This window comes from Homalodisca vitripennis, chromosome 7 (genome assembly GCF_021130785.1).
Source record: "Homalodisca vitripennis isolate AUS2020 chromosome 7, UT_GWSS_2.1, whole genome shotgun sequence".
NCBI classification, from domain to species: Eukaryota; Metazoa; Arthropoda; class Insecta; order Hemiptera; family Cicadellidae; genus Homalodisca; species Homalodisca vitripennis.
Window position 1 is genome coordinate 54882496 of NC_060213.1, and position 12676 is coordinate 54895171.

The 12676-nt window shown below is 32.4% G+C and overlaps 1 protein-coding gene across 1 annotated transcript in view; it reads left to right on the plus strand.

Moving 5' to 3' along the window:
• LOC124366529 (zwei Ig domain protein zig-8-like) overlaps window positions 1-11806 on the plus strand; it is a 42707-nt gene extending 30901 nt beyond the window's left edge. The window contains exons 3-7 of the mRNA XM_046823120.1: window positions 5070-5269; window positions 5469-5682; window positions 8645-8822; window positions 10383-10519; window positions 11336-11806. Coding sequence (XP_046679076.1) covers window positions 5070-5269; window positions 5469-5682; window positions 8645-8822; window positions 10383-10519; window positions 11336-11430 — 824 coding nt within the window. The 3' untranslated portion in view covers window positions 11431-11806. The remainder of the gene's footprint in view (window positions 1-5069; window positions 5270-5468; window positions 5683-8644; window positions 8823-10382; window positions 10520-11335) is intronic.
• The last annotated feature ends 870 nt before the right edge of the window (window positions 11807-12676 follow it).

Consider the following 12676-nt stretch of genomic DNA (forward strand, 5'->3'; position numbering starts at 1 on the left):
GTTTGTATTGGGATAGAAAAAAGAAAAGTTTTATGATTGGAAATTTACCCGTTAATTTTGAACAAAATGATATAATTATTAATGAAAAAATGTACGAAGGTACTCAAGGTTTATGGAGATTATTAACAGACAATGACGTTCCAAAAGATAATTTATATTCTGAAGAAGATTTGAAAAAGTATACAGAAATTTTATGGGAATCTGACTCAATTTACAAAAATAATGATCCATCTACTAAGAAGCCTAAGTCAAGTAGAGGTAAAAAATATATCAATTTGATTAAACCAATTTGGGAAAAACGAATCGAAGGATCAGGTGTAAGAAAATACAATGATAATAAGATTGAGTACAGATATATCGACGATTTGACAAAACTCGATGGAATTATAAATTATATTTATGCTCAAGAGAAGGCTGGAAACAACAATTTTTTGAATGAAAAGAAAGCTATTAAAGATTTTATTTCGAACAAACTTGACGAAATGATTGAAAAACCTGATGGAATTAAATATTTAAAACGAATTTTGCCGGCAATAAGTTCATCTATGATTGAAGGTAGCGGACTTTTGAATGATTTTATCAACAATTTACCTTTTGAATTACACGTACCAACTTATCAGTATCTGGGGCCTGGCACAAAACTCGAAAAAAGACTAAAAAGAGGAGATCCTGGTATAAATAAATTAGATCAAGCTGCTATGGAACACGATATTTTTTATGCAAAACATATAGACACAAATTCCAGACATATAGCAGATAAAGTTTTGCAAGATAAGGCAATGGATAGATTTTTATCAAAAGATGCTAGCTTAGGTGAAAGATTTGTTGCACTTCCAACAGTTGGAGCAATGTTTTTGAAGAGAAAACTAGGAATGGGAATTGAAGAGAACTTGAAATTTTAACTATATAAATGGAGGTGAATGTAAATTTCAGCAAAAATCAGAAAGAAAAAATAAAATCCGCTTTTAAGAAAAAAATACCCGTTAGTATTCAATTTAAAATAGATCAACTAAAAAATGGCGAAGATAAGATATTTTTAACAAATAGACAATACAATAAACTCGAAAAACATAAGAAAAACAGTAAAGGAACCAGAATAGAATTTTCTTATAATCAGTTGAAAGAACTTAAAAATGGTGGTCTTTTGAAAGATTTATAAGATTTTGGAGAAAATATTCCAGTTGTTAAAAATGTTGTTCCTTATGTTCGTAAAGCTGCTCCAATCGTTAAAAAAGATGTGATTCCTATTGTTCGAAACATTTTAAATTGGTTAGATAAAGAGTTGGAAGATGTTACAGGATCTGGATTAGATGAAAAAACTTTGAATTACGTGAAATCAAACATAGGAAAAAAAATTTGAACCTTTAACATTCGGAGAATTGGAAGAAATCTGCAAAAACATTAAACATTTTAGAGGAATCTTCATGAGAGATACATTACCTGAAAAAGTTAAGAAATTTGAATGTGGAATTGTGAATTTAGACTCGATTATGGGAAGTGGAACACATTGGGTTTGTTATTATAAAAATGATAAGAATACATCTTATTTTGATTCGTATGGAAGAATTGAGGACAAACCACCTATAGAATTGATTAAATATTTGAAAAAATCAAGCGTCTACTACAATGATTCTCAGATTCAAGACTATAAAGATCCCCCAATTTGTGGTCATTTATGTGTTTTTGTTTTGAATGAACTGACTGATGGTAAAGATTTTAAAGAAGTTGTCAACAAATTATTGCTTAATAAATATGGATTCGCAAAATATTTTTGATGTGTTCGGAACGCAAATTAGAAGTGAAAATATTCGAAATAATGTCAATTTTGATAGTTTGAGAAATGAGTTTGATAACAAGTTAGAAAATTTATTACAAAACCTTCCAGATTCAGATATGTTTGCTGTCGAGATTGAAGATTTTAAAGCAGAATATGATAACAAACTTGCAAATTTCATGAGTTCAAATGAAGTTGCTGATAAAATAAAAACATTGAAAAAAGAATTTGAAGATGGTGCAAAAAAAATATTTACCAATTTAATGTCTCATATCGAAAAAGCTGATAAAATTACTGAAGCGATCAAAGTTGAAAAGAATTATGTTAGTTTGGCTAATAAGAAAAGAATTGTCGGTGTTCGACCTGGTATTGACAAACATGATGTTGTTGTTAAAGAACAAATTTTAAAACCTCTAAAATTATCAGAAAACATCGATATTGTTGATTTACATGATCCGAATGTTAAAAGTGCCTTAGATTTTAAAGGAAAAAGAATTAGCAGTGTTAGTAAAGGAATTAATCCATTTGATGTTGTTGTAATGATTCAATTAGAAGATCCTATTAAAATGTTTAATGAACTAAAACAAAATTATGAGAATCATAAACAGCATGTTAAAGATTTTACAACAGAAGTCTATGACAAGTTAGAAGCCAGAAATAGAAGATCAGTAGACGATGTTGGTGAAATTAATGAAAAACTTACTAATTTTAAAGAGTCTTTTGATAAGTTTAGTTTAGATGCTACGAAAACTTTTGAGAATATTGGTCATAAATTTGTTGAATACAATGATTCTTATGCTGTCAAATTTCAAAAATTAGAAGAAAAACTTAATAATATGGAGGAAGATCTTACTGAAATAGGTATTCGCGTAGGGTTTTATGCACGATAAATTTTCCCTAAATAAATGGCGCTCATATATTGTGTGAGATGTAAAGAGAAAACTGCCACAAACGATATAAAATACTATGCAAACATCAATGGAGTTAAGAGAATTTCTGGAAAATGTGCTGAATGTAACGCTAAAAAGAGCCAATTTATAAAAACTTGAAATTTTTCCCTAATAAATAGAGATGGCGGGACACTACAGTGCTTTCGATCTTTTTATAATGCAACACGAAAGAGATTTGAAAAAAGAACATTGGGATGATATTTCTCAAAAATATGAATTATCCAAAGATATGATGAGATTATACGTAAACAAATTGAATTGGTATAACATTGCAAAATATCAAAATCTGTCCCCAGAGTTCATTCAAGAAAATATACATTATCAATTAAAAGATCATATGTCTGTTCTTTGCCTCTATCAACACTTGAGTATAAAGTTTTTGGATGAAAATAAAGATACAGTTGATTGGAACAATATTATAGATAGCGGTTACTATCCTGTGCAGATTTTATTGAAATATGTGACCGAGATCGCAAAATTTAAGGAACAGAATCCTGAATATGACGAAGTAGATCATTAAAAAATGACTAAAATCTTTTCTTATCGACTTATACATGATGTTTAAAATTTCTAAATTTTCTCTTATTAAATGGTGGACTACAAAAAGTATTCAGGCGATATTGAAAGGGCGGAGTTTAAAAATTTCTATCCAATTAGTAAACAACATTTGAATGAACCGAATAAAAGAACTGAGTTTAATATTGATTTTGGAGATAACTTTTGCTCGTCTAACTTCCAGTTTTATATTTCTGGAACTTTAACAAAACAAGATGGTCAAGCATATCTTGGAACTGATAATGTTAGATTAATCGATAATTTTATACCGTTTTTATTTTCTAAGATTGAAGTAAGAAAACACAATAAATTGATAGAAGAAGTCGAAAACTGTGGTCAATTAAGCACTATTAAAGGAACCATTTGTTATTCCAAAAGTGATGTATTTTCAAACAGTTTTGAATCAACTTTTAAATTTGGACAATTTGAAGCGGTCGGTGATTTAGCACATTTCGGCTTAGGATTCTTTGAAAATGTTACTATTCCGATCTATAAAGGTGGATTTTACATTAGTTTCATAAGAGCTGAAGACGATGATGTGATTCTGAAGACTGCAACTGGAAATGTTATGCCTGTTGATGGCAAAATTACAATTAACGAGTTTTTCATTAGAGTTCCGATGATTTATTACAAAACCACGAGTAAAATTCAGTTGATTGATGAAATTACAAAATCTCAAAACATTATGTTTAATTTTCTAGATTGGCAATGTATTGAGCAAAAAGGTATTTCCGGAACAACTTATTCGTTCGATATCACAAATATTTATAGAAATATCTTCAATCCCAAGTTCGTTATCATAGGTTTTCAAACAGATAGACAGAATAATCAAGAGAAAAATCCTTCAAAGTTTGATAGTTTGAATGTAAAAAATATCAGAGTAAAATTGAACGGTTCTTATTATCCAGATGAATTACAACATTTAAACATTTCAGGAGGTCTTTTCAGAATCATGTATCAGATGTATCAAGATTTTAAGAAAGTTTACTACAAAAATATGGAAATGTATTATAATCCTAAAGAATTTTTAGCGAATAGACCTATTTATGTCATTGATACAACAAAGAGTTTGACAAATATTTCTGCTTCAAAGAACGATATAATTATCAATATGGATTTTCAAAATGCTGTTACAAACGCGATTTGTTATGTTGTTGTGGTTTCTGAGAAATTTTTAGCCTATGATGTGATTAAGAACGATATTAAAGAAATTCAGTAAAATTCTAGATTTCTGTTGAGCGAATGTTAGCAAATTTCATTATTTCCGTTTATAGATTTTCATTGAGATTTCTGGATTTTTTCATTAAAACAGCTTATAAATGTAGAAGCCTACAATGAACAGTAAAACAGCTATAGATTCGGTTATTTTCCATTCGTGGTTTCCTGTTAGATTTCTTAAATTTGTTTATGGTTCAATGGACAGTATTTTACATTGATTTTCTGACTGTCCCAAAAGTGAGCCAGAATCGGCATATTCATATCTACTTATATATAATAATCCGATTTTAGGTCGAACCATGATGACTGCTACTGTACTTTGTAGGCACTATATTCACACGCTTCTGTTCAAATCCTTCGCTTAAACCGAAATTCCCGCTCCGGTGCATCAAAATGGCTCATCAAGCTCGAACACACATACACACACACACACACACACACACACACACACACACAACAAAGTTTTTTTATTCTAAGTGGAATTTTTCATATCAATTACCCTGCACCACTTTTTCTGCACCAAAACCACTTTCAATGATGGCAATTTGACCTAAATATTAACATTTTTCTAGGCAATGATGACGCGCACATCGAATCTCTTCTGCAGATGCTATTTTACGAGTCTACGTTCTCTCCACCTCCCGCTGTCTCTACGACACAACGCATACTCCCATACTTTGAGACTACGACCACTGCTGCCAACCTTACCACACAACTCGGCAACTCCGTCACATTCCACTGCCGAGTCAACGATCTTGTTGACGAAGCTTCGGTAAGCTATGTTGGAATGTGGTATTCCTCCTTAACTTTCTCTCAAGGTATTTTTAAAAGTGACATTTTAAAAGGGTCACAATAGTATTGTTATGTGCTGCTGGAGTAAATATGACATCTCTAATCTGTTACACACTGAGAAATTTATAAATGATTATTTGACCCACATATCTGTCATATAAGCAAAATTATTAATTTAGGTTTCGTGGCTACGAAGACGCGACGGGCAACTTCACCTCCTCTCAGTGGGAGTGGAGGTGTACAGCACCGATGGCCGGTTCACAGCAGCCTTCGCCTCTCCCAATGACTGGCAACTGCGCCTCACAACCGCCCAGGACCGGGACCAGGGCTTCTACGAGTGTCAGGTGTCCTCACATCCCCCCATAGTCTTCACTGTGTATCTCCAGGTAGTCGGTGAGTATCTCACAGTGTATCTTCATTATTAATTTCTTCACTCAGAATACAAAATGCTACAAATTATCCATATTTACTTTTGACAGTTCATATATATGTTCCTTACTGAATGTTACAGTTAAATTTCTCGAAAGTACATAACCATTACAAAAGACTTTAATTGTTACATGATTGACTTGTAAAACCCTGTTGGGCAAGTCTTTTTATAACATTAGTAATACGCCCCTACCACTTAAGGTCTTGCTTAAAGTTTAAACAAATACTGGTACATGGAAAATGTCGTGTGGCTTCTCCTTGGATGAATGAGATTACACCACCAAGTTCTATAAATAATATTATACTAAACATGAAATGCAAATTTGTAGAGCTTTGATGTAATATCAATGATGAATATATAGAGGAACCCTACTCCAGTGAAATGTCAGAAACATTTACAAGCTGATTCTTCCTTTTCAACGGTCAATTTGTATAAGGCATTCTACTCGGGAGAGCTTATTCCATTAGATTATTGTTACAAACAAATATTATAATTTTAGAATGTTACAGTTGGAATCCATATGTATGGATCATTAAAAATTGTTTCCTCTAAAAACTGCCAACTACAATAAAATTCACCGTCAAAGAGAAAATCTGAATATTAACTGGGTTACCATTAAACCCATTTGATCTTATAGTAATTTTCCAGCAAAGCTTATATCCTGATTGGTAGGTCAGATCTTAAATATTTAATAGTTATATACTCGGATTATGTGCTGTGTGTGTTTAACCTTGCAAGTTTTATTTAGCACATTAAAATACTTATAATCTTCTTTTATAATTGGCATACGTATATGTTTAGCCTCTTCCTTCCATTACTGTTTGATCAAAGAGGAACACATTTTCAGTTAAACTGTTTATTCGTGTTGCTTTATTAGTTTAATAAACATATTCTGTTATTAGAAATATGAATATAATTGGAGAATAAGTAAATGCCTTCAACCTTGTTTATGTATAAATAGTGATTATACAAGTAACACATCCTTACCTTTTTCATAGTTTAGATTGGGAAACATTCTGGTTATAGGGAATATAGATTTGCGCTATATCGAAGTTTTTAATTGGCTTCGTTCTCAGTCTCTGGTTCGCAACATGGTTGAGCAGAAGAGGAGCTAGCCTAGATATGTAACCTGAATATAGTTAGGTCCTCCCCAGCTAAATTGATGCAAGACAGGATTTTTTTTATCTGATTGACGAGCCCTATATGCAGAAATTGTGCTAAAGCAAATTTGGACAGCTTTGTAATAACCGGTAAATAGGAACTTATATGTCCATTCTTAGTTTTGCTCTAAGGTTTCCTATGTGATATGGGTAATCCAATTAGGATCCTGTGGTCATTTGTGACGTGCGACCACCAAAATTTCAGTATCACCAGTTCACTGTTTGAGGATAAATAAACCACATGAAGTGGTCTCTTCTGCAAACCTACAAGTTTGCTTACACAGAGGATACATGTGTGTGTAAGTCCCTGATTGGTCTTCTATGGGCCACAGAGTGTATGCAACAATAACCTTAACCTATAAAGTAGCAACACAAGGCAAACTGCGCCAGTGTTTGTAGTGACAATGTTAAAGTTTAGACCGCAGGGACGCTGATCATGTTCACATTGTTGTATCAACTTTGATACTGGATTTCACTGATAAGTATATATGAGTAAAGTTTCCTGCCATGATCAATATTTCGTTATATTGCATAATTTATAAATTGTATTTTTATGATTCACGCCTTTGTATAGAGTTACTATTTCAGATTACATAAATAATAAATTTTTGTGTTAAAAAAATATTAATGAAGCTTAATATTTCATATAAAACTCTAAGTTATATCTATGTATTTATATTTTAGAATATGAGTATTACATCCTATTTTTGTAACGGACTATATCAATAAATGTGCTGTCAATATGAATATAGAAATGGTGATCAAACATTTCTAAAAAAAGCCTTTCCAAAATCTAATTTAATGTCATATAAATTTAGCAATTAAGTTACAACTGAGTACATGAGGAAAATAAATAGTGAAAATCGGAATATTAACTCTGATTTACGTATTCGCTACGGGTTGTTAAAAGTCCGCTGTAAATTCTGGAAAATGTACAACAATAATATAAACCCCACTGACATTGCAAACAACACTATTCACTGCTATTTATCGTCGTGAAATATGCTGTTTGCTTGTTATACTATAATTTATTCCGCTCGCAACTGAAACTTCTTCTTAGCTCTCAGAAAGTTCTTTTAAACGCCTGCAAGAAATGTGATAGAATGAGGTTTTTATGTTTCCACTTGAAAATATTATTCTTGGTTAGATAGTGATAGTAAATCGAAAAAAGTATTTGAATATTGTTAGCAATACTCAGTACAGATTGGTTACGGTAATATCAGTAGTGAAGATGACTAGAGTCCTTAATATAGACCCCTTGCTTGCTAAATGCCAATTACAAAATAATATGTTATCAAGTTTAACTTGATTCGGTATTAAATTGTTCATGAATGCTACAGGATTCATAAAACACTTTTAATTTAAAATATTTCAAATATCTGACACAGTGTGAAAATAGTTTAAGAATAGATGTTTACCACGTATAATCCTAAAAACCCTACATTTTTTCACAAACAATACATTAAGCCAAATATGATCATTTTGATTATATTTATTCTTTTACAGAATTAAATGTAATAATTATGAGATATTAATACTTTTAATTAAAAATAACACATAGCAGAGTATGAATAATATTGCAACAATATTAATTTGCCATCCAGAACCGAGCCTGGGAATATTAATAAATTATTTGTTTTCATATATGATATAAAAAACATTTCATTTAATGGACATGTGACTATTAGACATACCAGGACTTGTTTTACTATAAAACACTGTAAACTCTTTAACTTATATGTAAATTGGACACAAATTTGTTTAGTGCCGGAACTTGAAATCGCAGACGAGAGGGGTCTGCCCATCAGAAACAAGTTCTACAACGCTGGTAGCACCATAGAACTCAAATGTATCATCAGCAGGGTTTCAGAACCAAGCAATCTGATCACTTGGACCCATGGGACTCGAGTTCTCAACTTTGACACATCCAGAGGCGGAATAAGGTATCGTTTGTATATCAGTATAGAGCATATGAAATTGTTTTAAATAATATGCTAAAAATTTTCCATTCAATTGTATTTCTTGTATACCACCTTAAATCATTAATGTAGGTTATGAATGCATTTATTTTGAATGTGTTTTTAGTTTGGGATGTTTATGAAACCGCTGAGGTGTATACGGTTGGCCCAACGATTAACGAGATTTTCAAATAAAGCTATGCAAACCCTACTGATGTATGAAGTATGTACGTATTTTCATCAATTCCCGATTATATAACGGAAACGGAAAAACATCAATGAAAATACTTTACATATAAAGCCAGATTATGTTCTTTTGTGAATGTATAAATTTAATTTTCTGATTAAGGAATATAAAAATGAGAGGTTGCAGTTTTCGAATGATTTGAGAAATGCTTTATGTACATTGCGACGTACAGGATCTGTTCAATAAGTATGTGTTTCCAAAAACCAACATTTAGTGCATGTCTCATTACAGTTACATAATAACGTTCTAAATAAATACCTTCTGCATCGAATCACTTAGTTCGACGGGTCTGCCAATCGTCTAAACTCCGCTGGAAGTCGGTTTTCAGAATACTGTTGAGAACGTTTGTTGTGGCGACTAAAACCACTTTGATGAAGTCGAACCGATGTCTTTGCTATCTCTTTCCATTCTCGGAAAAAATGTGAGTGTGCCAGTTATTGGTTGCAGGAGGTAAGGACTGAGTCATCACTGATACGCCAAAATTTCCACCCGCGGCAGTTTTTGCTCCTCTCTCAAGTCTTTCGGTAGCAGCTTCTCGCATACTTTCCTCATCGCAAGATCATCGGTTAAAATGGTGAGGACGGTTCCGACTGAAAAGCCGGTCTCCACACTATAAACGGCGATGGTTAAACACCTGTCCTAGTTATAATTGTTTTCACTTTGGCCACCTGGTCATCGGTTCGACCATTCGTTGTGCGTCCTACCGTCTTAAACGAGCTCCCGGCCTATCTTAAAAATTTTATTCCATTTCAAAACTTAATTTTAAAGCAAATCGTTAGAGCGTAGCGTTGCTCGTTGATTCGCTCCATGCTGGCAAAAAGACACGATAAAAATATCGCATGACTGCATGCCACTGAATTAAAGTGCACTAGACTGATAGGGGACACCTCTAACAATGCCGACTGGTGAGGTCCCCCTCCACCGATCGGTTGTAGATACAGCGGCCAGTCCCGATACTTATGGAACAGACTCATTTTGTAAGTGTAGCCTGAGGTTCACCTTTTACAGTTTTTGGAACCGGTTATGGTAATACACAATTAGAGTTTTGACATTGGGGTTCAAACAATGCTGGACGTTGGTTAAAAATTTGTGCTTTCCCTTCAAACATTTTCACCAATAATATTACTATTACAGTATATCTTGGATCTAAGTTTGCTCATATAAATCTGAATTAAATCAAAGTCCATAAAATGCGAATAACAACAGTTGAAAAAATTAAATTTACGTATATAGTTAAGTTCTTCCCATATTGTATTGCTTAAGTTCACCAATGTACTATGATTACTTTTATTGTACAGTGTCAAGACCGATGTGATTGCTGGAGGAGCCAAGAGTCGTCTGTTTATAGCCAACGCTCGCACTGTGGACTCTGGAAACTACACTTGCTCTCTCGCTGAGCTCGCCTCTGCTACAGTAACTGTACACGTCCTCAATGGTGAGTTAATAGTAAAAAACTCCTATATCTATCTGTATATTATGTCATGAGACCGATGTGACGGTTGGAAGAGCCAAGAACCACATGTTCATAGCCAACGCCCTCTGGCGATTTGCGCGTTCTAAAGAGAAAGTGTCAGCAACGGTAAATCAACAAGACTTTCTCAGTTAGATTGGTATTGCAAATTAACGTTTTAAACAGTAGAATGAAAGTGCTATCGCCTAGATTAAGGCATTAGGAAGTTCTGAACGCTGAATTTTAAAAAAACCTGGCCATGATTAAATGATAGTTTATATCTTAATAACAAAATTGTCCATATATTCTAAATTAATTTTACTAAGCAGAATGGTTTTAGTTGTAACTTTCTACCGAAATTTGGTCTTAATGTAGTCTTAAGTTCCCTAGTTATGAGTTTTAAAATTGTAGTGTGGTTGAAAAACAAGTAAACTCTGGATATATTTTTGATGTCTTCAATATACAAACTGAGATTTTTTTCCTGCAAATAAATAGCTTTATATGTCTAATTGCCGAAAGAAACTATCTAAAATTTCATGTAAATGAAATTACTATAGCTTTACTAGTTAGTTTTTCTTTTACTTTTACATTCGGTTATCTTAACTTTATAATCCAAGAGCAACTTTCAAATCAATATTGCCTTTTTATAAAGATGTATTGCTCAACGAAAGGACTTTTATAAATCCATTTTAGGTTCTTAATAATGGAGTTAGCATGGATATAGCTCATCTATATATCGTATTCCACCAGTATTGTAGCGTACGAGTAAGGTAAATAACCCACTATATTCCTGTGTTTCAGGGGAGACACCAGCGGCTATGCAGCATGGCGCCAGCACCACCCCTCTCCCATCATTGTTTCTTTGTGTCCTCCTGTTGTTATTGTCCACGAGATAACATTCGTCCAGACCCGAGTGAACTGGACCTGCCTCTTTGTCCTCTGTATTTCAATGAGTCGGTGATTCTCATCGCAACATATTTTTCGTAACGATGTAGTGATTTGTGAACACAGTTTTTGTATACGACTAGATGGACCTGTCATCGTTTTATCAAATAAGTTATTACAACATTTATTTAACTTTTCTGTGAAGTTTCCTTTAAACGAAGGAATTAAAACTGTAAAAATATGTTTTGTTAGTTAATCAGGAATCCAAATGTACGTTTTACCTACTTATTAGATTTTTATTGTAGTTGTTTATGAATAATTTGTTAAATTGTTGTATTTTAATTCAAATAAAAATATTTATATTGTATAATTATAATTATTATCATTAAATCATAATATTTCTGACGTAATCCATGGCAAATGGCTCTACATGGTATTAACTAATTTTAATGTGATACTTATTGAATTGGAATATCTTTATTTTACTTTATTGAGATATTTCGGTAGTAAATGTAGCATTTAATTATGATTTTTATTTTAATCGATAATGAGCAATTTACTTTTTGCGCAAAAGTTAAATATCAATTAACATTGCAATGTAGTTGGAATGGTTAATTTTTGTCAAGTCGGAGAAAGCTAATTTATGGAGTTTGATCTGAGAAATGAGTGTAAGAAGTTTCTAACGTTGCTCGTTAAATGAATCCAGTGTAATGCAGGCTTAACATATATTCATACCTTTCTTTACAAACCATTAATTTTTCTGAAGAAATACTTACAGTATAACCCCCATGTTTGGTTGGATGAATATGGTAATAACGTTTGGCAAAGATTACATCTCCGCCCTCTCATCTTAACTTTCCACTCTACAGCTTAGTTGCCAAGGACTAAATCCATTCCAGCCTTCAAATCGTACTCAAAATTTATAAATAAAGTGTTTAGTGGCCTAAAACTGGTTATAGATAAAAAATATCAAAAGATTTATACCGTATGTCTTATTACATAAACATGAACTATTTCACATGTTTATATATTTATATAAAATGCACCCTTTTTCAGTACCAAATGAGTAAGTGGTATCTTGTCGTTGGACATATTATTCCTGAATGGACTATGGATATTTACCAACATCTCTAATAATAAAATTAAACTTTTGCTTTGTGTTTAACATTTTGTTTAAAACGGGTTTAATTTTCAATTTTCTTTACCGAAATTATTTGACCGATTGCTAGAGCAGTGTTTTGATATACCTACCTCTAA